Source organism: Mustelus asterias, unplaced genomic scaffold, assembly GCF_964213995.1.
Source record: "Mustelus asterias unplaced genomic scaffold, sMusAst1.hap1.1 HAP1_SCAFFOLD_184, whole genome shotgun sequence".
In the NCBI taxonomy this organism is placed as follows: Eukaryota; Metazoa; Chordata; class Chondrichthyes; order Carcharhiniformes; family Triakidae; genus Mustelus; species Mustelus asterias.
In genome coordinates, this window is record NW_027590182.1 from 243,383 (window position 1) to 270,939 (window position 27,557).

Here is a 27,557-nt window from a genome sequence, read left to right on the forward strand (position 1 = left end):
TCCCACAGTCCACACATTTCCATGGTTTCGCCATGGTGCGGGTGTCCTTACCTCTCTCTTGGGTGGACAATTAGTTGAAACTTCGTCCACACACAGAACAAGATTACAGTCTCCACCCGCTGTGAATGGTGTGATATTTATTCAGGCTGTGTAACTGGTTAAAGATCTTTCGTCAGTGCATTGGAACACACTCACTCGAGTGTAGCAGTGTGTTGATGCTTTTTCACTCACACTGACATTTCAAATCTTTTCAAATCGACAGACTGGACAATCATTTCTCCTTCTGGATTCAAAGTCCGATGATATTGAGGTCCCAAGGAATAAGACTCTGTCAGATCGAGACGTGACGTTTGAGATTTCAGCCTGTGATTCCTCTTTCAATATCCTGTAAAATGAGTTTCCAAAAGTCATCAGTGTCAGTACAGGATAGAAATTCAGAACAGACAATTTCTATGGAACATTCTTTCCTCTCTCATTCCCCAAAAGCTGTAAATCTCCATCCCACACACTCTCTCCCCATTCTCAGCAGGTCTGGCAGCATCTGTATGGAGAGAAAAGAACTGATGTTTCAGAGCTTTGACAAAGGGTCATCGAGACAAGAAACATCAGCTCTTTTCTCTCCTTACAGATGCTGCCAGACCTGCTGAGATTTTCCAGCATTTTCTCTCTTGGTTTCAGATTCCAGCATCCGCAGTAATTTGCTTTTATAAGGCTGCAGATACCTCCTCCCAAGTAACATGCGTGTGCCCAAGACATCACCACTTGTTTCCCTTATTTCTTTCGCACCCATGGTGCTCTCCGCAGTAAACACAGAGAAGTATTCATTAGAAATCTCACCCATCTCCTGTGGCTCCACACACAGATGGCCATACTGATTTTTAAGGGGATCTATTCTCTCTCTAGCCACCCTTTTACTCTTAATATAGCTATAGAACCTCTTGGAATTTTCTTTAATCTTACCTGCCAGATCCATATCAGACCCTCTTTTTGTCCTCCTGATTTCCCTCTTCAGTATTTTCTTACACTTTTTATAGTCAGAGTGATTCACTTGTCCCCGATTGCCTAAACCCAATGTATGCTTCCTTCTTTTACCTGACCAGAGCCTCAATGTCCCTTGTCTGCCAGAGATCCCTAAATTTACCATTCTTTCCCTTCATCTTAACAGGAATATACTGCCCCTGGTCTCTTGATATCACACTTTTAAAACCTCCCATTTGCCAGTCATTCCTTTCCCTTCATTGATCTCGCTTCCAAACTAAAACCGGCCGTCTGCCATTACCCGCACTGATGTGGAGATGCCGGCGTTGGACTGGGGTAAACACAGCAACAAGTCAAACAACACCAGGTTAAAGTCCAACAGGGTTATTTGGTTCACCCGCACTGCGCATGCTTCAGGTCCCGCCCCTCATTCACTCCGATTGGTTGGAGACCAGCCACTCCCACTCGGTCCTCCAGTCCCACCCCCTCTTCCTATTGGTCCGGAGCTGCCGTCAATCAGTCCCCGGGCATTGTGATGTGGAGCATGCGCAGTGTCATTGCTGTCCTTGGCGCTTGTTTGTCCCGGAGAAGCGGAGTCAGCGTTAGGCGGTGGCTGGGAGGATTTGGAAACACTTTGTGGATCCGCAAACCCTTCAGAATCATTGTCAGCTCCCTGGTTTGCAGCTGCGGGGCTTCTCCCTCCCTCCCTCCCGGGAACAGGCCCAGGTTAACGGCCCCATCCTGGCTCAGCCACTGGAGGATGGTTCACATCAGAGGATGGGGGAGGGGGACAATAAATAAGAGGTTACACTTTGGCCTCAAATCAATGAGGACTCTGATCTCTGGGAAGGAAGGAAACCCTGGGAGGTGGGCGGGGAGGATTCACAAACACCCGCTGGAGGCCCCAACACCCCCATCAGACCCATTGGTTTTATTGTCAGTCTGCAGACAGGAGCTGGAGAACTGAACCCAGACAGAGGAGAGGGAGGGAGAAAACTGGGAGTGGAGGAAAGAGATGGTGAGATGGGTTTGGATTTCAGCCCAGGGAGGAGGTTATGTGGGACAGGGATTTACAGATTTGGGGGAATGACAGAGGAAGAAATGTTCCAGAGAATTAGAATTGCCTGTTCAAAATTTCTCTCCTGGACTGACAGTGATTAATTTTGTAAACTCCTTTTACAGGTGAGGTGAAGAAACATCACATCAAAATCAGACAGAGTCTCGATTCACTTGGACTTAAATATCCTCAGACTTTGAACGTGGAAGGAGAAATGTTTGTCTTCTGTCTGGAGGAGAAGATTTCAAACATCAGTGTGACTGAAAAAGCACCAAGATACACGCACACCCGAGTGAGAGTGTTTCAGTGAGTTGACTGTGGAAAGAGCTTTATCCAGTTACGCAGACTTAAAAAACATCACACCATTCACAGCGAGGAGAAACTGTACACGTGTTCTGTGTGTGGATGAGGCTTCAACTGATCGTTTAACCTGGAGAAACATAAGGACACCAGTATCATGGAGAAACCGTGGAAATGTGGGGACTGTGGGAAAGGATTCAGTTACCCTTCCCTGCTGGAAAATCATCGGCGCAGTCACACTGGTGAGAGACCGTTCACCTGTTCTGTCTGTGGGGAGGGATTCATTCAGTCATCTGGCCTTTGGTCTCACCAGAGAATTCACACTGAGGAAAAGCCATTCACGTGCACCTCCTGTGGGAAGAGGTTCAGGCATTCTTCAGCACTCACTGTGCACCAACGCAGTCACACTGGGGAGAGACCATTCATCTGCTCCGACTGTGGGAAGGGATTCACTCAGTCATTCCACCTGCTGTCACACCAGCGAGTTCATACTGGGGAGAGGCCGTTCACCTGCTCCAACTGTGGGAAGGGATTCACTGGGTCATCCCACTTACTGTCACATCAGCGAGTTCACATTGAGGAGAAGCCATTCAGCTGCACTGACTGTGGACGGAGTTTCAGACAGGCATCCTCCCTCGTTGCACACCAGCGAATTCACACTGGGGAGAGACCGTTTACTTGCTTTGTGTGTGGCAAGGGATTCACAGTTTTACCCACCCTACTGAGACACCAGAAAATTCACACTGAAGAGAAGCCATTCAGCTGCACTGACTGTGGAAAGGATTTCAGGCAGTCATCCAACCTCACTGCTCACCGACGCACTCACACTGCAGAAAGACCATTCACATGCTCCGTGTGTGGGAAGGGATTCAATCGGTCATCCAACCTCTCTGCTCACCAGCGAGTTCACACAGGGGAGAGGCCATTCACTTGCTCCGTGTGTGGGAAGGGATTTGCAAAGTCTTTCACCCTGCTGGCTCACCAACGCACTCACGCTAAGAGGCCATTCAACTGCTCTGTGTGTGGGAAGGGATTCACTCAGTCACAATGGCTCCTGAGACATCAACAAGTTCACAAGTGACTGCAGGGGTTGGATTTTGCTGTTTTTGCTGCTGTTCAGTATTGACAGTCTGACAATATTTTATTTCTGCTGATGTTAACAAATCCTATAACTAGCTGGAATTTAATATTCTGGAAGTGTCACTGATTTTCAGGGCTGCAATGCCACTTTTTAAAAGCACCACCAATGATCTTCCCCCTTAATTGAAGAACTCTCAACAGGAACCTGTTTAGAATAAAGTTAAGAACTTTTGCTTCAATTCTAATTTGATCTTTGGGCAAAATCTACAATTCATTCTCTGAAAGATCCATCTGCAGGGCACAAAGTATTTATTTTCAATGCTTGTATTGAGATTTTCTGGAAAGCTACTCTTTGATTTTTAAGGGCTATTTTTTTGGTTTCCAGGGGATCGTTTTCCATTCTCAGTAACTCCTTTATTAGTGATGCAGTCACGTAGTAACATTACCTTTTGTGTTTCTGTTAGTTTACTTCTTTGAATAAGATAGCACAAATACTGAAGACTGTGTATATATTAAATCTTTTAAATTGGAATCTATGAATGATATTTTTTGTTAACTTATTTTAAAAATACTCCCATACTCTCTTTCCAAAATGAGAATTCTAACTATTTGACACAAGGTAACTGAATCAGATGTTTATTGGTTCAGACGGTGGAGCAGGAAAAATCTCTCCCGATTCTGATCTTCATTGTGTGTGGATTTACATTGATAACCCATCAATAACCTCACTAAACCAGCTGAGATCAGCTCTGACCGGGGATTCTGTATGTTTTCTGTGAACGTTAAACTGCAAATAAAAGCAGTTTAGAATATGAACCTGGATGAATGTATCTCAATTTCTAACGTGACGACCCAAGTGATTGTAAGTACGTTCACAATATCTGTTTACTCAAATTCCTGAGCTGTAAACCTCACCTTCTGAGATATATAAAAATAATCGAGACTTGTTCAGCAGAATGGGGAAAGCTCTGCCGATGGTTGGCTCATTCCTTTTGAGGCTCACACTGCTATGAAACTAGTTCTGTAGCAGGAAGACACAACTCCTCCACACGTCACTGATAGGCTGCTGAGTCTTTTCTCAAAATAGGTGGCAAAGCTGTTCCTCCAGTTTGAGACTCTGTCTCTGCAGATGTAGCAACATTGGGAGAGACAGAATCTGTGGTTGGAGGAGATGGTCCTCACAGTTTCTGTCTCTCCCATGTACAGAATGATTTATTTTCTTCCAGTAGTTCCTCCCAAGACAGAATTTCTGCGGGCCTTTTGGCAAGTCATGTTGCAGCTTTATAGAACCTCAGTTCGGCCCCACTTGGAATATAGTGTTCAATTCTGGTCGCCACACTACCAGAAAGATGTGGAGGCTTTGGAGAGGGTGGAGAGGGTACAGAAAAGATCTACCAGAATGTTGCCTGGCATGGAGGGCATTAGCTATGAGGAGAGGTTGGAGAAACTTGGCTTGTTCTCACTGGAACGACGCAGGTTGAGGGCGATCTGACAGAAGTCTACAAGATTGTGAGGGGCTTGGGCAAAGTGGATAGAAGCTTTTTCCCAGTGTAGAAGAATCAATTACTCGGGGGCATAGGTTTAAGGTGCGAGGTGCAAGGTTTAAAGGAGATGTACGAGGCAGATTTTTTACCCAGAGAGTGGTGGGTGCCTGGAACTCGCTGCCAGGGGAGGTAGTGGAAGCAGATACAATCGTGACTTTTAAGGGGCATCTTGACAAATACATGAATAGGGTGTGAATGGAGGGATATGGTCCCCAGAAGGGTAGGGGGTTTCAGTTCAGTTAGGCAGCGTGGTTGGTGCAGGCTTGGAGGGCTAAAGGGGGTGTTCCTGTGCTGTAATTTTCTTTGTTTTCTTTTGAGAGTGAATTCACCATCCACAGCCGTTCATTTTGAACCCTGGTTTGAAATATTCTCACTCTGGGTTTAAGGCTTCCTGGCGTAATACACAGATTTAGATCTTACCACCAAACACCAATTCATATCCTCATCCCAGTCCCAGAATTAAATGTGGTTGTCCAAACTGGAAAACATATATAATTTGACTCTTTTTAAACCTGATTCACCACACCCTGCCACACTAACTACAAGAGATTGTGTTTGGGACCAGTTGTTCCATTGAAGTCTGTGTTGTTCTCAATGATGACAGTTTTAACCTCTCCATAACCTGTCCTAACCCTTCTGCCCTCCAGGGGGCTCGGTTTTTCTGATGGTGACATTCCCTGTTTACCCAGTCAGCCCTTGAATTGTTTGTGAATCCAGTCACATGTCGGTTAGACTGGATCAGGGCGGCAGATTTCCTTCCTTAAAGGGCATGAGAGAACCAGATGTGTTTTTACAACAATTAATTCATGCTCATCAATATTTTTATTGAAACGTGGTGGGATTCAAACCCAGGTCCCAAAATCATTATAATAAATAGAGAAAATGCTGGATAAACTCAGCAGGTCTGTTCTTTTCAGAACTCCAGCATCTGCTGGATTTTGCTTCACCTCCAAATCATTCCCCTGGATTACTCCTGCTCTGGCTCTAATTCCAGTCAGCTCAGACAACAAAAACAGGTTTCACAAAATCACAAACATTTAAAAAAAGAGGAAGACAAAAGGCAGGTAACTATAGGCCGGTTAGCTTAACTTCTGTCGGAGGGAAAATGCTTGGATCTATCATCAGGGAAAAAATAGCGAGACATCTGGATATAAATTGTCCCATTGGTAAGACGCAGCATGGGTTCATGAAGGGAAGGTCATGTTTGACTAATTTGGTGGAATTCTTTGAGAACATTACATGTGCAGTGGACAATGGGGAACCTGTGGATGTGGTGTATCTGGATTTCCAGAAGGCATTTGACAAGGTGCCGCACCAAAGACTGCTACATAAGATAAAGGTGCACAGTGTTACGGGTAATATATTAGCATGGATAGAGGATTGGTTAACTAACAGAAAGCAAAGGGTGGGGGTAAATGGGTGTTTTTCTGGTTGGCGATCAGTGACCAGTGGTGTGCCTCAGGGATCAGTGTTGGGACCGCAATTGTTTACGATTTACATCGATGATTTGGAGTTGGGGACCAAGTGTAGTGTTTCAAAATTCGCAGATGACACGAAGAGCAAAGTGTGCAGAGGACGCTGAAAGTCTGCAAAGGGATATAGATAATCTATGTGAGTGGGCGAGGGTCTGGCAGATGGAGTACAATGTTGGTAAATGTGAGGTCATCCATTTTGGTAGGAATAACAGCAAAATGGACTGTTATTTAAATGGTAAAAAATTGCAGCATGCTGCTGTGCAGAGGGACCTGGGTGTCCTTGTGCAGGAATCTCAAGGAGTTGGTTTGCAGGTGCAGCAGGTAATTAAGAAGGCAAATGGAATTTTGTCCTTCATTGCTAGAGGGATGGAGTTTAAAAACAGCGAGATTATGTTGCAGCTGTATAAGGTGCTGGTGAGGCCACACCTGGAGTACTGTGTACAGTTTTGGTCTCCTTACTTGAGAAATGATATACTGGCACTGGAGGGGGTGCAGAGGAGATTCACGAGGTTGATTCCGGAGTTGAGAGGGTTGGCTTATGAGGAGAAACTGAATAGACTGGGGCTATACTCATTGGACTTCAGAAGAATGAGGGGAGATCTTATAGAAACATATAAGATTATGAAGGGAATAGATAAGATAGAGGCAGGGAAGTTGTTTCCACTGGCGGGTGAAACTAGAACTTGGGGGCATAGCCTCAAAATAAGGGAAAGCAGATTTAGGACTGAGTTGAGGAGGAACTTCTTCACACAAAGGGTTGTGAATCTGTGGAATTCCCCGCCCAGTGAAGCAGTTGGGGCTACCTCATTGAATGTTTTTAAGGCAAGGATAGATAAATTATTAAACAGTAAAGGAATTAAGGGCTATGGTGAGCGGGCGTGTAAGTGGAGCTGAGTCCACAAAAAGATCAGCCATGAGGGCTCGAGGGGCCAGATGGCCTACTCCTGCTCCTAGTTCTTATGTTCTTCCCACAATCCCCACATTTCCATGGTATCTACCTGTGACTGCAAATTATGTTCCAAAAGGCCAGATGATTGGTTGAAGCTTTCACCACACCTGACTAAACCTCTGACTAACCTGCCTAAAACTGAGGATAAAGTATTGGTGTCTGTAAGGGCTAAAACAATACCCTTGGCTTCCTTGGAGATCTGTGGCACCAAGTTCAAAACTCTTCATGAATCATCCTCTTGGCCTCTAGCTTGTCAACTGCCCATGAGAATCTTATATGTTTCAGAATGTTCACTACTCATTCTTCCAAACCCAATGAGTATAGGTGCAACCCTTCCCCAAAAGATGAGTTGGATTCTGCGGCATCACTTGCCCCGAGGTCAAAGGCCCTTTGTGTGGTCCACCCCCCGGCCTGCTACGATTCCTATGGTGGGTGGGATGGGAGAATTCTCCCCTACACCTTCACAACCTTTCCTCAAAAGACAACACCTTCATCTTAGGAATGGGCCTGGTGAACTTTCTCTGAACTCATTCCAATGAAAGCATGTCATTCCATAAGTAGGGAGACCAGAACCGTAGACAGTATTCCAGCTGCTATCTCAGCAATGTCCTGTGTAGGTGCAGCAAGTTCCCTTTTTCAAACTCTACCCCCTTGCAGTAAAGTCCAACACTCCATTTGCCTTCTTCTTTACTTGCTGTACCTTCATCCTATTTTTTCACGATTCATGTACAAGGACACCCAGATTCCTCTCTACGGCAGTATTCTTCAGTTTCTGTATATTTATAAATTGTTTGTTTCTCTATTCTTCCTGCCAAAGTGGAAAAGCTCCCACTTTCCCGCACTATACTCCATCTGCCATTTTTCTGTCCATTCAGGTAACTTATTTGTGTCCCTTACAGATTTTTTGTAATAACCTCACAGCTTGCTTTTCTACCTATCTTTGTATCATCAATTCTGGCTTCATCCAAGTCATTGATCAAGGTGGCTGTTTTTCTCTCTCTCAGTTGTGGGTGATATTTCTCTCTATTCTCCTGGAAACTGAATGAATCTTGTTCCAAACTGGGTTCAATATCAGACATTTCAGGGAGTCAGGAATCATTCGCCCCTGAACCTACACTGGTAAAACCCCAGGCAGTTCCTCAGTAAGGGTTTTTCTGGTTCCTCACCATATATTAGTCAGGAGACTGAAACCCAGCTTTTTTACAGTCCACTCCTGGAGGTCCCACTCCCTGAGCCGACAACATTCAGCAGTGTCAGTGCTGAAGTTTCACAGTGGGAGTGATTCCCAGAGTAACTGTCAATCAGATCACCATTGATGTCCAGGTTTGTGTATTTTTAGTTATCCTGATGTCTAACACACACACATCAATAAAACAGGGAATTCCTGCAAACAAACTGCAGCTTCTTCTCTGTCTGGACAGACAATGTTTGTTGAATAATTGTCCCAGCGGTTAACAGGCTCCTGTGAACTCATCCAACTCGTATTTTAATACTGACTTTAACAAATATATATTAAATAGGTTTATTTTAAATAAGTTAAAACCAGCCTTAAAATGGTAGATATAGTATAATAACCATGGTACTTTTCAGACTGGAAACTTTAACCTGCTGTTTCACTTTGATTTAGGAGCAGATCCCAGTTTTACACCAATCTCTGATTCATGTATCCAGCATTCACCGTCATTCTAAAAACAGAAGTTGCTGCAAAATCTCAGTAAGTCTGACAGAATCTGTAAAGACAGGAACAATTAATGTTTCCAGTTGAATGTGACTCTTCTTCAGTGTCAAAACATTAGATCTGTTTCTCTCTCCAGAGATGCTGTCAGACCTGCTGAGTTTTTACAGCACTTCTTGTTTTTATTTACGAGTTCAGGACTCAGACAAGACAATCCACAATACAAATCTTACAACTGGGCTCGGGTTTATTAACATCAGCAGAAACAGAGACCAATGAAAATGGTTGGGACCTCGATGTGATTAACAGCAAAATCCAGTCCTTGCAGTCACTCGTGAACCTGATGGTGTTTCAGCAGGTGAGGTGACTGAGTGAATCCCTTCCCACACACGGAGCAGGTGAATGGCCTGTCCCCAGTGTGAATTCGCTGGTGTGCCTGCAAGTTGGATGACTGAGCGAATCCCTTCCCACACTGAGAGCAGGTGAATGGCCTCTCCCCAGTGTGAACTGGCTGGTGTCTCAGCAGGCTGGATGAATCACCGAATCCCTTCCCACACTGAGAGCAGGTGAACGGTCTCTCCCCAGTATGAATGCGCTCGTGTGCCCGCAGGCTGGATGACCGAGTGAATCCCTTCCCACACTGAGAGCAGGTGAATGGCCTCTCCCCAGTGTGAACTCGCTGGTGTGTCTGCAGGCTGGATGACCGAGTGAATCCCTTCCCACACTGAGAGCAGGTGAATGGCCTCTCCCCAGTGTGGTTGCGCCGATGTGCTTCCAGCTGTGATGGGGCTCTGTATCTCTTCCCACAGTCCCCACATTTCCATGGTTTCTCCATGGTGCAGGTGTCCTTGCCTCTCTCTTGGGTGGACAATCAGTTGAAGCCTCGTCCACACACAGAACACGGGTACCGTCTCTACCCGCTGTGAATGGTGTGGTATTTATTCAGGCTGTGTAACTGGTTAAAGCTCTTTAGTCAGTGCACTAGAACACTCTCACTCGAGTGTGGCAATGTGTTGGTGCTTTTCCAGTCACACTGATGTTTGAAATCTTTTCAAATCAACAGACTGGACAATCATTTCTCCTTCTAGATTCAAAGTCCGATGATATTCAGCTCCCAAGGAATATGACTCTGTCAGATCTGACGTGATGTTTGAGATTTCGGCCTGTGATTCCTCTTTCAATATCCTGTAAAACAAGTTTACAAAAGTCATCAGTGTCAGTACAGGATAGAAATTCAGAACAGACAATTCTAGTTTCTATGGAACATTCTTTCCTCTCTCATTTCCCTAGAGCTGTAAATCTCCATCCCACACACATTCCCTCCATTCTCACTCTGCTGTATCTAATATTCACCCTCCCAATTCTCCTGAAGGTGCTGATTGAGGCTGATTGACAGATCCATGCTCACTGCTTCCTGTCCTGGACACAGAGACCATAACAAATTGGAGCTGCAGTCGGCCATTTGGCTCATCGAGCCTTTTAAACTATTCAATGAGATAATTCGTTCATCTACCTCAGCATCATTCTCCCCACACTAAACCCATATCCCTTGATCTCCTCAATATCGAGAAACCAATCAATCAAACTCTTGAAAATAGTTGATGACTGAGGCTTCACTGTCCTCAGGGGTTGAGAATTCCAAATCTTTACCACATCCTTGAGTGAAGAAATCCCCCCACATCTTAGCTTTTGCTCCATCTTCTTGTCTGTTCCCCATAACCTTTGACACTCTTGTCAGTCAAAAATCTGTCTAACTGGAATATATTCAATGATCCTCAGCCTCCACTGGTCCCTGTGGAAGAGAAATCCAAAAGACTAACAGTCCTCTGAGGGAAGAGATGTCTGGAAAGATATAACGTAGCTACAGTTCCATATTACAAGATATTCAGATCCCAAGGAATATGACTCTGTCTCGATGTGACAGTTGAGATTTTTGCCTGTGATTCCTCGTTCAAAATCTTGTGAAATGAGTTTGCAAAAGTCATCACAGTTAATATAGGATAGAAATTCAGAGCAGACAATTCTAGTTTCTATGGAACATTCTTTCCTATTTCATTCCCAAAAAGTTGTAAATCTCCATCCATATCAATGGATTCTCATCTGGTGTTGTGAGACTTCTTACTGTGCTTACCCAGTCCAACGCCGGCATCTCCACACTCTGAGTGGAAACAGAGAGAAGTAGGAGAGGCCGGAGGTGAGGAGAGAGATTTTATTCATCAACAACTCAACAGGAACTTTGACAGAATTTCCAAACCCTGTGAACACCATCAGCTCCAAGTTCCTCTCCAACCCACACACCATCCTGACTTGTCTGACATCCAGTACTGAAACAACAGAAATTTATTTCATTTAAATACTGGGAAGACTGAACCCATTGTGTTCAGTCCCCACTACAAACTCCACTCCCTCACCAACAACTTTATCTCTCCTCCTGGCAACTGTCTGAGGCTGAACCAGGCTGTTCACAACCAGGGTGAAATAGTTCATCTCAAGATGAGCTTCCAGCCACATGTCCACATCATCATCAAGACCACCTTCATTCATAGAAGCATTAATAGTAATTAATTTAAAGTAATGAATAATAAAATACAGTGTAGAAGGAGGCCATTCAGCCCATCGAGCCTGCACCGACAACAATCCCTATCCAAGCCCTATCCACATATTTACCTGTTAATTCCCCCTGATACCAAGTGGCAATTTATCATGGCCAATCCGTCTAACCGGCACATCTTTGGACTGTGGGAGGAAACCGGAACACCCAGAGGAAACCCACACAGACACGGGGAGAATGTAGAAACTCTGCACAGACAGCGACCCGAGGCTGGAATCGAACCCGGGTCCCTGGCGCTGTTAGGCAGCTGCACTAACCACTGTGCCATCGGGTCACATGTCAGTGCCATCGCCCGACTCCAGCCCTGTCTCAGCTCATCAGGAACCCTCACCCATTCCATTGTGACGTCACACCCTCACCCATTCCATTGTGACATCACACTCTCACCCATTCCATTGTGACGTCACACGCTCACCCATTCCATTGTGACGTCAGGGCTTCCCTCTCCGATCACAATCCCTGCCGGCCTCCCACATGCAGCCTCAATGGCGGCAGTCAGCCCGGGTCTAACACTACAAGCTGCCGCTCCATTGGGTACAAAGGGGGGAACCGGGAAGTTCATTTCCGGGGTTTGGGTTTGAACAACATGTTTACAATGGTTTAGATAAGGTGGACAAAGAAAAGCTGTTCCCATTAGCTGATGGGACAAGGACGAGGGGGGACACAGATTTCTTGTTTTGGGTCAGGGATGCAAGGGGGTGATGGAGGGGTATGGGGGGGGAGATGTGAGGAAGAATATTCTGATGCAGCGAATGTTAATGACCTGGAACTCGCTGCCTATGAGGGTGGAGGAAGTGGAGACAATAAACAATTAAAAAGGAAATTGGATGGGCATTTGGGATGTTCCAAACAGAACGAAGAACAAAGAAAATTACAGCACAGAAACAAGCCCTTTGGCCCTCCAAGCCTGGAGCAACCATGCTGCCCGTCTGAACTAAAACCCCCTACCCTTCCGGGGACCATATCCCTCTATTAACAGGGGGTTGGAGTTTAAGAGCCGTGGGGTTATGCTGCAACTGTACAGGACCTTGGTGAGACCACATTTGGAATATTGTGTGCAGTTCTGGTCAACTCACTATAAGAAGGATGTGGAAGCGCTGGAAAGAGTGCAGAGGAGATTTACCAGGATGCTGCCTGGTTTGGAGGGTAGGTCTTATGAGGAAAGGTTGAGCGAGCTAGGGCTGTTCTCTCTGGAGCGGAGGAGGCTGAGGGGAGACTTAATAGAGGTTTATAAAATGATGAAGGGGATAGATAGAGTGAACGTTCAAAGACTATTTCCTCGGGTGGATGGAGCTATTACAAGGGGGCATAACTATAGGGTTCATGGTGCGAGATATAGGAAGGATATCAGAGGTAGGTTCTTTACGCAGAGAGTGGTTGGGCTGTGGAATGGACTGCCTGCAGTGATAGTGGAGTCAGACACTTTAGGAACATTTAAGCGGTTATTGGATAGGCACATGGAGCACACCAGGATGATAGGGAGTGGGATAGCTTGATCTTGGTTTCAGATAAAGCTCGGCACAACATTGTGGGCCGAAGGGCCTGTTCTGTGCTGTACTGTTCTACTATTCCTATGCTATTCATATATTTGTCAAGATACATCTTAAAAGTCACTATCGTATCTGTTTACACTATCTTCCCCGGCAACGGGTTCCAGGCACTCACCACCCTCTGTGTAAAAAACCTGCCTTGTACATCTCCTTTAAACCTTGCCCCGCGCACCTTAAACCAATGCCCCTAGTAATTGACTCTTCCACCCCGGGAAAAAGCTTCTGATTATCCACTCTGTCCATGCCCCTCATAATCTTGTGGACTTCTTTCAGGTCGCCCCCCCCCCCCCCCCCCAACCTCTGTTGTTCCAGTGAGAACAAACCAAGTTTCTCCAACCTCTCCTCATAGCTAATGCCCTCCACACCAGGCAACATCCTGATAAATATTTTCCGTACCCTCTCCAAAGCCTCCACATCCTTCTGGTAGTGTGGTGACCAGAATTGAACACTAGATTCCAAGTGCGGTCCAACTAAGGTTCTATAAAGCTGCAACATGACTTACCAATTTTTAAACTCAATGCCCCGGCCGATGAAGGCAAGCATGCCATATGCCTTCTTGACTATCTTCTCCACCTGCATTGCCACTTTCAATGACCTGTGTACCTGTACACCTAGATCCCTCTGCCTATGAATACTCTTAAGGGTTCTGCCATTTACTGTATATTTCCCATCTGTATTAGACCTTCCAAAATGCATTACCTCACATTTGTCCGGATTAAACTTCATCGGCCATCTCTCCGCCCAAGTCTCCAACTGATCTATATCCTGCTGTATCCTCTGCCGGTCCCCATCGTTATCCGCAATTCCACCAACCTTTGTGTCGTCCACAAACTTACCAATCAAACCAGTTACATTTTCCTCCAAATCATTTATATATATTACAAACAGCAAAAGTCCCAGCACTGATCGCTGAGGAATGTCACTTGTCACAGCCCTCCATTCAGAAATGTACCTTTGCACTGCCAACCTCTGTTTTCTTCTGACTAAATATCTCTAAACTTCCTAACACCCTGTCACTCTGTGATCCTTGTGACATTTGAAACCAGGTATTCGCAAAAAGACTCAAAGAGCATCAGCCCACTGGAGGCTGAGACCGGCCAGTCCAGCACAAAGAAACCCTCTGACCCTCCCCATTGACCAACTGTGAGAATGAACAAAATGCAGTCCTGGATGTAATTGAGAGCAGAAACAATAACAGCAGAATCCAACCCCTCGTGCACTTGCTGGTGTCTCAGCAGCCGGGATGAAACTCTGAAACCCTTCCCACACTGAGAGCAGGTGAACGGTCTCTCCCCAGTGTGGACTCGCTGGTGAGTCTGCAAGTCAGATGACTGAGCGAATCCCTTTCCACACTGAGAGCAGATGAATGGTTTCTCCCCAGTGTGAACTCGCTGGTGTCTCTGCAGGTGGGTTAACAGAGTGAATCCCTTCCCACACTGAGAGCAGGTGAACGGCCTCTCCCCTGTGTGACGTAGCTGGTGTCTCTGCAGGTCGGCTGACTGAGTGAATTCTTGCCCACACTGAGAGCAGGTGAACGGTCTCTCCCCAGTGTGAAGTCGTTCGTGTGTCCGCAGGGTGGATGACTGAGTGAATCCCTTCCCACACTGACAACAGTTGAATGGCCTCTCTCCAGTGTGAATGCATTGGTGTCTCTGCAGGTGCGATGACCGAGTGAATCCCTTCCCACACTGAGAGCAGGTGAATGGCCTCTCCCCAGTGTGAACTCGCTGGTGTCTCTGCAGGTGGGATGACCGAGTGAATCCCTTCCCACACTGAGAGCAGGTAAATGGCCTCTCCCCAGTGTGAACTCGCTGGTGTCTCTGCAGGTCAGATAACTGACTGAATCCCTTCCCACATTGAGAGCAGGTGAATGGCCTCTCCCCAATGTGAACTCGCTGGTGTATCTGTAAACTGGGTAAATGATTAAATCCCTTCTCACACTGAGAGCAGATGAATGGCCTCTCCCCAGTGTGGCTGCGCCGATGAGCTTCCAGCTTAGATGGGGCTCTGTATCCCTTCCCACAGTCCACACATTTCCATGGTTTCTCCATGGTGCAGGTGTCCTTACGTCTCTCTTGAGTGGACAATTCGTTGAAACTTCGTCCACACACAGAACAAGATTACAGTCTCTCCCCGCTGTGAATGGTGTGATATTTATTCAGACTGTGTAATTGGTTAAAGCTCTTTAGTCAGTGCATTGGAACACTCTCACTCGAGTGTGGCAGTGTGTTGATGCTTTTTCACTCACTGACATTTCAAATCTTTTCAAATCGACAGACTGGACAATCATTTCTCCTTCTGGATTCAAAATCCGATGATATTGAGGTCCCAAGGAATATGACTCTGTCAGATCGAGACGTGACGTTTGAGATTTCGGCCTGTGATTCCTCTTTCAATATCCTGTAAAATGAGTTTCCAAAAGTCATCAGTGTCAATACAGGATAGAAATTCAGAACAGACAATTTCTATGGAACATTCTTTCCTCTCTCATTCCCCAAAAGCTGGAAATCTCCATCCCACACACTCTCTCCCCATTCTCAGCAGGTCTGGCAGCATCTGTATGGAGAGAAAAGAACTGATGTTTCAGAGCTTTGACAAAGGGTCATCTAGACAAGAAACATCAGCTCTTTTCTCTCCTTACAGATGCTGCCAGACCTGCTGAGATTTTCCAGCATTTTCTCTCTTGGTTTCAGATTCCAGCATCCGCAGTAATTTGCTTTTATAAGGCTGCAGATACCTCCTCCCAAGTAACATGCGTGTGCCCAAGACATCACCACTTGTTTCCCTTATTTCTTTAGCACCCATGGTGCTCTCCGCAGTAAACACAGAGGAGAAGTATTCATTAAAAATCTCACCCATCTCCTGTGGCTCCACACACAGATGGCCATACTGATTTTTAAGGTGATCTATTCTCTCTCTAGCCACCCTTTTACTCTTAATATAGCTATGGAACCTCTTGGAATTTTCTGTAATCTTACCTGCCAGATCCATATCATACCCTCTTTTTGTCCTCCTGATTTCCCTCTTCAGTATTTTCTTACACTTTTTATAGTCAGAGTGATTCACTTGTCCCCAATTGCCTAAACCCAATGTCTGCTTCCTTCTTTTACCTGACCAGAGCCTCAATGTCCCTTGTCTGCCAGAGATCCCTAAATTTACCATTCTTTCCCTTCATCTTAACAGGAATATACTGCCCCTGGACTCTTGATATCACACTTTTAAAACCTCCCATTTGCCAGTCATTCCTTTCCCTTCAAACAAACTCACCGAATCGACATCTGCTCGATCCTGCCTAATGCCCACAAAAGTGGCCCTGCTCCTGTTTAGGGCCTTGACCTGTGGACCTGTCCCATCTTTTTCCAGAACTATTTTGAAACTATTGGTGCTCCCAATAGTGCTCCCTGACTGACATTTCAGTCACTTGCTCGACCTCATTTCTTAACTGTCTAATAGAAAGTGAGTCCAGGAATTGATGATGAAAAATAAGGAGCTGGGAGATGAATTGAACAAGTATTTTGCCTCGGTGTTCACAATAGAGGACACAGTTAAAACTCAGAAACAGCTGGAAATCAGAAAACAGAAGTGTGGGATGAACTCTGAAAAAGCACAATTCCCAGGGAAGTAGTCCTCAGCAAACTGTTGGAGCTGTGGGCTGATGAGTCCTCGGGTCCTGCTGGGCTTCATTCTCGGGTCTTAACAGAGTGAGATAGTTGATGTGTTGTTCAATTTTCTAAAATTCCCCATTGGGAATTGGATAAAGGGAAACCGGTGGATGCGCTGTACTCAGATTTCCAGAAGACATTTGATGAGGTGCCACATCAAAGGTTATTGCAGCAAATAAAAATTCATGCTGCGGGGATAACATATTGGCGTGGATAGAAGATTGGCTAACAGCAAACAGTGGGCAGAAATGGATCATTTTCTGGTTTAAGAGAGAGAGAGAGACCTGGGCCAACCTTTCCAGAGTCTGCAGCCTCCCTGGATTCACTTCCTTTCCCTTCAGTTGCTGCAAGTCCCCAATTTCCCCCAGAATGAGAGAAGAAATGGAAAGGTGGAGAAAACAAAGTGTTTTACTCACAGATGTTGATGTTGTTCAATTTTCTAAAGTTCCCCATCGGGAATTGGATAAAGGGAAACCGTCCGTCGCCATTACCCGCACTGCGCATGCTTCAGGTCCCGCCCCTCATTCACTCCGATTGGCTGGAGGACCAGCCGCTCCGGCTCGGTCCTCCAGCCCCGCCCCCTCTTCCTATTGGTCCGGAGCTGCCGTCAATCAGTGCCCGGGCATTGTGATGTGGAGCATGCGCAGTGTCATTGCTGTCCTTGGCGCTTGTTTGTCCCGGAGAAGCGGAGTCAGCGTTAGGCGGTGGCTGGGAGGATTTGGAAACACTTTGTGGATCCGCAAACCCTTCAGAATCATTGTCAGCTCCCTGGTTGAATCTTAAATTCCCTCTGATATGGCACAGCAAGCCACTCAGTTATACCCAACTGGTACAAAGTTACTAAAAAGGTATGGAAATGGGCAGACCAGGCATAGGCCTTGGCACGGGAAAGAAAATAAATATTTGAACCTGGTTGTAAACAGCCTGCTTCAGCACCAGAGTGGGATGGTGTCAGTGTCCACGGGGTGGAGTTTGTAGCACGGACTGAAGACAATCCTTTCATGTTTCTCACTCTTTAAATGGAGGAAACTTCTCCTCATCCAGGACAGGATCTCAGTCCAGTCGCGATGCTGTGTGACTTTGAGGTGATGATGTTCACATTCACCTGTGAACCTGGTCTTTCTAAATGGTGGAGGTTGAGGGTTTGGGAGTTTCTGTCTGGTTGTAGATGTATCCTTTCCTTCACCTCTTCTCCTCCCACATCTCTTTATCCCGCCCATCCGCTGCCTCTTCACCTTGAAGCTCTGGTCTTGTATACGTTCAGACTGGCTCAAAGGTTCCCTTCCCTGAAGGACATTAGTGAACCAATTGGGTTTTTATGACAATCCATCAGTTTTCTTGGTCTCTTTTTCCCAGTGCCGGCCCCACAAATTACCAGATTCATTCAGCTCCATTTCACAACCTGCCTTTGTGTTTTTGTGGGTTCTCTCTCACTCCCTTTTTTCTTTTTTAAATCAATTTCACAGCATATTCAAAGGTGAGGATTTGCAGTCGGAAAACTGAAACCAAACATCACATCAGGATCTGACAGAGTCGCCCAATTTATCGTAATATGCATATCATTGGATTTTGAACATGGAAGGAAAAAGCACCGCTCACAGTGGGGAGAAACTGTACACGTGTTCCGTGTGTGGACCAGGATTCAGCCATTTATCTGGCCTGTCAAAACATAAATGCAGTCACAATGGAGAGAAATTGTGGAAATGTGAGTATTGTGGCAAGGGATTCAGTTCCCCATCAGAGCTGGAAATTCATCGACGGTGTCACACTGGGGAGAGACCGTTCACCTGCTCCGAGTGTGGGAAAGGATTCACTCAGTTGTCCCACCTGGTGAGACACCAGCGAATTCACACTGGAGAGAGACCATTCACCTGCTCTGTGTGCAAGGTGGGATTCACTCAGTCAGCCCACCTGGTGTCACACCAGCGAGTTCATACGGGAGAGAGACCGTTCACCTGCTCCGAGTGCAAAATGGGATTCACTCAGTCAACCCACCTGGTGACACACCAGTGAGTTCACACTGGGGAGAGACCATTCACCTGCTCCGAGTGTGGGAAGAAATTCAGCCGGTCGTTTCACCTCCTGATTCATCAGTGAATTCACTCTGGAGAGAGACCATTCACCTGCTCTGAGTGTGAGAAGGCTTTCATTACATCAACAGAACTGTTGACACACCAACGGATTCACACTGAGGATAACCCGTTCACCTGCTCCAAATGTGGGAAGGAATTCGCTAACTCTTCTAACCTGATCTGCCATCAACGGATTTACACTGACGAGAGACATTTTAAATGCCCAGACTGTGGAAAGTGCTTTAAAAGTTTTGGGAACTTGATGACCCATCAACGGGCTCACACTCGAGTCCGTTCAGATGCTTTCACTGTGGGACTGAGTTCAGACAATCATCTCTTCTCACTGTAAACCAGCAAGTTCACACTGGGGAGAAACCATTCATCTGCTTCAAGAGTGGGAAAGGATTCAATCAGTCATCCAACGTGCTGACACACCAGCCAGATTGGAGTTTGCTGTTAATCACATCCAGAACTGAACTATATTTATTGGGCTCTGATGTTAACCATATCCAGAGCAGATTATAAAAAAATTTTAAAATCAACTTTGCTTTAATTTTTGAATGACTTGAATGCTTGAAACCTGTCTTAGAATTCTCTTCATTAACTGGACCATCAATGTGAGGGGAATTAGCATCTTCTGTAATTCCAGAACCAAGAGACACTGATTACCCAGGGATGTTGTTCTGTAATTTACACTATCCCCCAGCAGGGCTCTTCACCCAGGCTGACAAGAGGCAGCTCCGTGTTAGTGATTTGTCATTGCTGCTGTTCCAAATGTTGTTCAATGTAGACTCAAGTTTAGAGAAAGGAGTGGAAATGGGTCCTCAGAACTGCTCACTGTCCCTGGAGGGTAATGGTTACTTGTATTTCTCAAACATTGTGGTTTGTAAAGACACTGTTATTTCATCTCCAGTATTAGTCAGAATGGGCTGTATTCTCCACATGATCCGGCTGGAATTATCTGTGTGGGTCTGTGTCTATGAATGAAGATGTCTGTCTGGGTGTGGGTGTGTGTCTATGAATGAAGATATCTGTCTGGGTGTGGGTGTGTGTCTATGAATGAAGATGTCTGTCTGGGTGTGGGTGTGTGTCTATGAATGAAGATGTCTGTCTGGGTGTGGGTGTGTGTCTATGAATGAAGATGTCTGTCTGGGTGTGGGTGTGTGTCTATGAATGAAGATGTCTGTCTGGGTGTGGGTGTGTCTCTATGTTTGCCCATGTCTGTGTAAGAGACAGGGAGAGACAGTGTGTTTGGATCTCTGTGTTTGGATATCTTTATGTGCTGCTCCGTCTTAGATGGTTCCTCTCAAAGCTTCCTCTCCGGGTGATTTGAATAGAATCATTCAGAGATTCTTCATCCTGGGTGAATCCACAGGCTGACCATGTGCTGTGTAAAACCTGACATCCACACCACCAGACCCCACTTTTCCTGGAACAACATCAAGTGTTTGCTGCTTTCCTGATCCTTCCTTTTCCCTCCCTTCTCAATTATATCACTTCTCATGATTCTGAATTTCAGAGAGGACAGACTCATCCCACTGAATGTCCTCCAAGGACAACCGCCTCATCTCAGGAATCAATCCAATGAAATTTAGTTGCACAAAGACAGTGAGCAGATAGAACAAAGACCAAAAGAGGGAAATAGATAGAGACACAGAGACTGTTCGAGTGAAAGAGACTGAGCGAGAGTTACAGTCATAGTCATACAGTGCAGAAAACACCCTTCGACCCACAGAGTCTGCACCAACAATAGCTACCACTAAACCCCATGCTAATCCTATTTTCCAGCACTTGTCCCATATCCTTATCTGAATGCTATAATATTTCAAGTGCTCATCCAAATACTTTTTAAAGGTTGTTAAGTTTCCAGCCTCCACTACCTTCCCAGGCAGTTTATTACAGATTCCCACCACCCTCTGATTTTTTTTTCTCAACTCTCCTCTGACTCTCTTGCCAGGCACCCTAAAACTATGTCCCCTCATGATTGACCCCTCAACCAAGGGTTCTACTCACCCGGTCCATATCCTTCATAATCTTATTCACCAGTCATGTCCCCCTCAGCCTTCTCTGCTCTAAACACTCCAAACCTATCCAGTCTCCTTATAGCTCAAATGTTCCATCCCAGGCAACATCCTGGTGAATCTCCTCTGTACCCCCTCCAGTGCAATCACATCCTTCCTGGAGTGAGGTGACTAGAACTGCACATGGTACTCCAGCTGTGGCCTAACCAACATTCTGTACACCTCCAACATTATCTCCTTGTTCTTATACTGTATGCCACGACTGATAAAAGCAAGTGTCTCATGTGCCTTCTTATCCTATTCACCTGCTCTGTTACCTTAAGTGAATAAGTACCCCAAGATCCATCTGCTCCTCTGATTTTACCTCGTGTCCTTCCATTCATTCATTATTTCTTTGTCTTGTTACTTCTTCCAAAGAGCATCACTTCGCACTTATCAAGATTAAATACCATATTTTTTTATTAATTTGTGGGACATGGGCGTCGCTAGTTGGCCATCCCGAGTTGCCCTTAAGAAGGTGGTGGTGAGCTACCTTCTTGCATCGCTGCAGCTCGTATGCTGTGGGTTTACCTACAATGTGGTTAGGGAGGGAATTCCAGGATTTTGACCCAGTGACTGTGACGGAATGGTGATATATTTTGAAATCTACCACTGTTCTGCCCATGTGACCAACCCAACTATGTCGTGCTGCAACGTACGGCAGAATGGGGTAGACTCTAAAAGGACCCTGGGTCTCTGGAATGCTCGTCCAGTGACAATCCCACCACGCACATTGGTAGATGTATCAATTGGTTTAATAATTTTATATAGTAACCCTATAGTTCTGATTGTAATTGGATGATAAAATACAATTTTGTGATGAACATTGTCTCCTTCCTATGGCGGTGCTCTTACCCAGCATTCGCAGCGAGAGAGAATGTGCCGTATTGTCACAATATCAGCCGCTTGCGCAGGCGCAGTACCTGATTCCGCGTGGAGCATGCGCTGTGCGGATTCGGACTGGCCCATGCGCAGTGTGGGTGCTGGAGCTGCAGGGAGGCGGGGAAGTGGGTGCAGAGGCTTCAGAAACAGCCAGTGGAGGAGGCCTCAAACCCAGAATAAGAAACCCCCGGGCCCGAGTTTGCACCGACCCGGGGGGTAATTGCAGCAGCTCTAAAATCGGGGAGGTGGTGGTGACATCAGTGACACAGCCTAATGTTCTGGGGACGGGTTCAAATCCCATCATGGAGCTGGGGGGGATTTAATTAGAATTCATAAAATGCTGGAAAATCTGGAATATAATTTCACTTGAGTAACCATTACAGCTGTGAACAATTTAAAAAACCCATCCTGTTTATTCATGGGAATCTGCTGTCTCTCCATAGACTTGTCAACATGCGATTCAGTCTCTAACTGCCCTCCTCAGGGGCAGGAAATAAATGCTGGTCTTGGCAATGAAACCCACATCACATGAAATAGTGAAGGAGAAACACTGATAGACTTGGGTTAATGGCTGTCATCTTTCTCGGGGGCAGGACACAGGCACGGTTATCACTGTCCCTGTGAGAAAATGTGAATTTCTATCCTGGACTGACATTGATAGATTTTGGAGTCTCCTTTTCCAGAGGGTGAGAAGGGGAGGATTTACACACAGTAAACTCAAACCAAGAGAAATATTTGCTTCAATTTTTAACTTTGGACTTTTTTTTTACAGGATATTAGAAGTGCAGGAGTGGAAGGGAGAAAACTCAAACCAAACGTCGCATCAGGATCTGACGCTATCGCCTAAATTATTGTAATCTGAATATCATTGGGTTTTGAACATGGAAGGGGAAAGCACGGTTAACAGTGGAGAGAAACCATACACGTGTTCTGTGTGTGGACGAACATTCAGCCGATCATCTGGCCTGTTGAAACATAAATGCAGTCACAACAGGGAGAAACAATGGAAATGTGGAGACTGTGGGAAGAGATTCAGATTCCCATCTGAACTGAAAACCCATCGACACAATCACACTGGAGAGAGACCATTCACCTGCTCTGAGTGTGGGAAGGGATTCACTACCTCATCCATCTTGCTGACACACCGGCGAGTTCACACTGGGGAGAGACCGTTCACCTGCTCCAAGTGTGGGATGGGATTCACTTGTTCATCCCACCTGCTGAAACACCGGTGGGTTCACACTGGGGAGAGGCCATTCAACTGTCATGAGTGTGGGAAGGGATTCGCTACCTCATCAATCCTGCTGACACACCAGAGAGTTCACACGAGAGAGAGACCATTCAGATGCTCTGATTGTGGGAAGGGATTCCCTACCTCTTCTATCCTGCTGAAACACCAGCGAGTTCACACTGGAGAGAGGCCGTTCACCTGCTCTGATTGTGGGAAGGGATTCACTGATTCATCCGACCTGCTGAAACACCAGAGAATTCATAATGGGGAGAGGCCATTTATCTGCTCCGAGTGTGGGAAGAGATTCACTCAATCATTCAACCTCCTAAAACACCAGCGAGGTCACACTGGGGAGAGGCCGTTCACCTGCTCTGAGTGTGGGAGGGGCTTCAGTCAGTCATTCATCTTGTTAAAACACCAGCGAGTTCACACTGGGGAGAGGCCATTCACTTGCTCTAGTTGTGGGAAGGGATTTATTGATTCATCCACCCTGCAGAGACACCAGCGAGTTCACACCGGGGAGAGACCATTCACCTGCTCTGATTGTGGTAAGAGATTCAGTCAATCATCCAACCTGGTAAAGCACCAGCGAATTCACACTGGGGACAGGCCATTCACCTGCTCCGTGTGTGGGAAGGGATTCACTCAGTCACCTCACCTGCTGAAACACCAGCGTGTTCACGAGTGACTGCAAGGACTGGATTTTGCTCTTAATCACATCAAGGTCCTGACTATTTTCATTGGTGTCTGTTTCTGCTGATAAATCCGAGCCCGGTTGGAAGGTTTATATTTTGGGTGGAACTCAAATACACAAGCTTTATGTTCAACACAATGTGATGAATGCTTTTAATACCTCAAACATGTTAGTTCCATTTGAAGGGCTTCCCCCTCTCCTGTCTCCTCCATCCTCACCTCCAACAAGTGTGAGGAGCTCATGGAGCTTCTTTGTCACCAAGATTGAGACAATCTGACCAGCTGCCTCTGCTCCTTCCCTCTCTTCCATTCGCCCACCGGGCCAAACTGTCTTTAAATTTCCTTCTGGCCTGACTCTTGAACTCATAAATACAAACAGGAAGTGCTGTAAAAACACAGCGGGTCTGACAGCACCTCTGGCGAGAGAAACAGATTTAATGTTTTGGGAGGCACGGGAGCACAGTGGTTAGCACTGCTGCTTCACAGCGCCAGGGACCTAGATTTGATTCCCGGCTCGGGTCACTGTCTGTGTGGAGTTTGCACATTCTCCCCGTGTCTGCGTGGGTTTCCTCCAGGTGCTCCGGTTTCCTCCCACATTCTGAAAGACGTGCTGGTTAGGCGCATTGACCCGAACAGCTTGTCTGGACTTGCAGAATCTCACTGGCTGTCCTGTCTGGAGACAATACACATCTCTTTAACGTGTGCTTAATGCTCCCTCCATTCACATTGTTTGTACCTTTAAGACTTGATTATCTGTAAAGACTGCATTCCAATCATTATTCTGTAAATTGAGTTTGTGTCTCTGTATGCCCTGTTTGTGAGCATTTCTCCACTCCACCTGACGAAGGGGCAGCGCTCCAAAAGCTAGTGGCATTTGCGACCAAATAAACCTGTTGGACTTTAACCTGGTGTTGTTAAACTTCTTACTGTCTTTACCCCAGTCAACGCCGGCATCTCCACATCATGGATTCAGTTCTCCAGCTCCTGTCTGCAGACTGACAATAAAACCAATGGGTCTGATGGGGGTGTTGGGGCCTCCAGCGGGTGTTTGTGAACCCTCCCCGCCCACCTCCCAGGGTTTCCTTCCTTCCCAGAGATCAGAGTCCTCATTGATTTGAGGCCAAAGTGTAACCTCTTATTTATTGTCCCCCTCCCCCATCCTCTGATGTGAACCATCCTCCAGTGGCTGAGCCAGGATGGGGCCGTTAACCTGGGCCTGTTCCCGGGAGGGAGGGAGAAGCCCCGCAGCTGCAAACCAGGGAGCTGACAATGATTCTGAAGGGTTTGCGGATCCACAAAGTGTTTCCAAATCCTCCCAGCCACCGCCTAACGCTGACTCCGCTTCTCCGGGACAAACAAGCGCCAAGGACAGCAATGACACTGCGCATGCTCCACATTACAATGCCCGGGGATTGATTGACGGCAGCTCCGGACCAATAGGAAGAGGGGGCGGGGCTGGTCCCCCAACCAATCGTAGTGAATGAGGGGCGGGACTGGAGGACCGAGCGGGAGCGGCTGGTCCTCCAGCCAATCGCACTGAATGAGGGCCCGGACCAATAGGAAGAGTTCCCTATTCTTTGCATGGGAGAGATGCACATGCGCAGTAAGGAACGGCGTTCGCAGTGTAGGTGACAGCGACTGGAGAGAAGTTCCTGTGTCTCATCAGCAGCCGGTAAGGATGCAGAAACATAGAGGGAGCAATGGAAGCGGCGGATGGACGTAGAAGGTTTCTAAATATCTGGTGAAGGCCTCAAACCTCGAATATGAGCCCGTAGGTCCCGTGTTTGCAGCTTCAGGTCTTTTTCCCGAGACGAAGCTCAGGTTAACGGCCGCCATCTTGATCCAGCGGGGAGCAGAGCGCACGCGCTGGTGTCTTGATGACGCAACCGTGAGTGGGCGGGTCTTGTGTTTCTGCTCCCACCGGGTCCTAATGCACCCATCGGGTCCAAATGCATATCAACAATGAGCAATAGATTTTCAAACAGCTTCACCCACTCCCAGGCTGCACCTCACGTTTGCAGCCGAGAGAAGTTGATGGGTCATGTCAAAAATTAGAACCAGAGGGTTAAGTTGATTGGCCAGGTTAAAAAAAATTGTCCCTTAGAGTCCTGGGATGCGTAGGTTAGAGGGATTAGCGGGTAAAATATGTGGGGGTAGGGCCTGGGTGGGATTGTGGTCAGTGCAGACTCGATGGGCCGAATGGCCTCCTTCTGCACTGTAGGGTTTCTATGTTTCTATGTACACATTCAGTGTGAGAGGTTGCATCCCAGAGAACTTACATGAAGCGGTTACACGGCTTTTGTACTCGTTGGAGTTTAGAAGGTTGAGGAGGAATATACTTATAGGATATGGCGAGGCCTGGACAGAGTGGACGTGGAGAGGATGTTTCCACAAGTAGATAAAACTAGAACCAGAGGGCACAACCTCAGACTAAAGGGATGATCCTTTAAAACAGAGATGAGGAGGAATTTCTTCAGCCAGAGAGTGGTCAATCTGTGGAACTCTGTTGCAGAAGGCTGTGGAGGCCAGGTCATTGAGTGTCTGTAAGATAGAGATAGATAGGTTGTTGATTAATAAGCAGATCAGGGGTTATGGGGAAAAGGTAGGAGAATGGGGATGAGAAAAATATCAGCCATGATTGAATGGTGGAGCAGACTCGATGGGCTGAGTGGCCCAATTCTGCTCCTATGTCTTATAGTCTTTTGGTTACACTTCAGCCCCAGGCTCCTCATGTTTACATAGAAGCGGAAGTAGATCATTCAGCTCTTTGAGCATTCCCTGCCATTCATTATAGTCATGGCTGATCCTCAAATTCAATACCCTAATCCCACCCCCCACCCCATAATATCCCTTTAGCCCCAAGAGATATATCTCATTGAAATCAGGCTCTACTTCCACTTTTGAGGAACGGAGATCCAAAGAGTCACAACCCACTGAGAGAAAAACATCTCATCTCTGTCTCTATGGGCAGCACTGTTTTTTAAACAGTGACCCCGCGATTCTCTGATAAGAGTACATGGAGCGTAATAGGATGGAGGGTTATAGGTAGGTCTAGAAGGTAGGGATGTGTTCAGCACAACTTGTGGGCCGAAGGGCCTGTTTGTGCTGTAGTTTTTCTATGTTTCTATGTTTCTAAGAGTAAACAACAATTCTGACAAATTTTTAGAAGGTATTTTGAGACAGGATCTACAGGCATTTAGAGACACAAGGACTGATTAGAGATAGTCATTTGAGTGACATTTAGAGACAGCATGGCTTTGGAGTGGAAAATCATATTTCACAAATTTGATTGAGTTTTTTGAAGGAGTAACCAAGAAGGTAGATGAGGGCAGTGCAGTTGATATTCTCTACATGACCTTTAGCAAGGCCTTTGACAAGATACCACATGGTAAGTTGTTGCATAAGGTTAAATCTCACAGGATCCAGGGTGAGGTAGCCAAATAGGTACAAAATTGGCTTGATGACAGAAAAAGTCTCACAACACCAGGTTAAAGTCCAACAGGTTTATTTGGTAGCACAAGCCACAAGCTTTCAGAGCGCTGCCCCTTCATGACAGAAGATAGAGGGTGGTTGTAGAGGATTGTTTTTCAAACTAGAGGACTGTGACCAGCGGTGTGCCTCAGGGATTGGTGTTGGGACCACTGTTATTTATCATTTATATTAATGATGTGGATGAGAATTTAGTAGGCATAGTTAGTAAGTTTGCAGATGACACCAGGATTTGTGGCATAGTGGACA

At 46.3% G+C, this 27,557-nt stretch overlaps 4 protein-coding genes, 1 long non-coding RNA gene and 1 pseudogene across 5 annotated transcripts in view; 5 read left to right on the forward strand and 1 right to left on the reverse strand.

Moving 5' to 3' along the window:
* LOC144485280 (uncharacterized) overlaps window positions 1-18,084 on the reverse strand; it is a 67,023-nt gene extending 48,939 nt beyond the window's left edge. The window contains exons 1-3 of the mRNA XM_078203488.1: window positions 18,068-18,084; window positions 14,470-15,130; window positions 9,466-9,857 (exon numbers count right to left, since the gene is read on the reverse strand). Coding sequence (XP_078059614.1) covers window positions 9,466-9,857; window positions 14,470-15,130; window positions 18,068-18,084 — 1,070 coding nt within the window. The remainder of the gene's footprint in view (window positions 1-9,465; window positions 9,858-14,469; window positions 15,131-18,067) is intronic.
* Window positions 1-23,261, forward strand: part of LOC144485283 (uncharacterized) — a 64,624-nt pseudogene extending 41,363 nt beyond the window's left edge.
* LOC144485303 (uncharacterized) overlaps window positions 1-27,557 on the forward strand; it is a 461,444-nt gene that overhangs the window by 60,981 nt on the left and 372,906 nt on the right. The gene's annotated exons all lie outside the window — the stretch shown is intronic.
* The window catches only part of LOC144485284 (uncharacterized), a 283,279-nt gene that overhangs the window by 33,813 nt on the left and 221,909 nt on the right, over window positions 1-27,557 (forward strand). The window lies entirely within an intron of this gene.
* On the forward strand, window positions 2,145-4,072 carry LOC144485295 (uncharacterized). The gene has a single exon (XM_078203504.1). The coding sequence runs from the start codon at window positions 2,493-2,495 to the stop codon at window positions 3,414-3,416; it is 924 nt and encodes a 307-aa protein (XP_078059630.1). The 5' UTR covers window positions 2,145-2,492; the 3' UTR covers window positions 3,417-4,072.
* Window positions 17,556-19,487, forward strand: LOC144485289 (uncharacterized). The gene is made up of 2 exons (XM_078203496.1): window positions 17,556-17,729; window positions 18,348-19,487. The coding sequence occupies exon 2, from the start codon at window positions 18,457-18,459 to the stop codon at window positions 18,892-18,894; it is 438 nt and encodes a 145-aa protein (XP_078059622.1). The 5' UTR covers window positions 17,556-17,729; window positions 18,348-18,456; the 3' UTR covers window positions 18,895-19,487.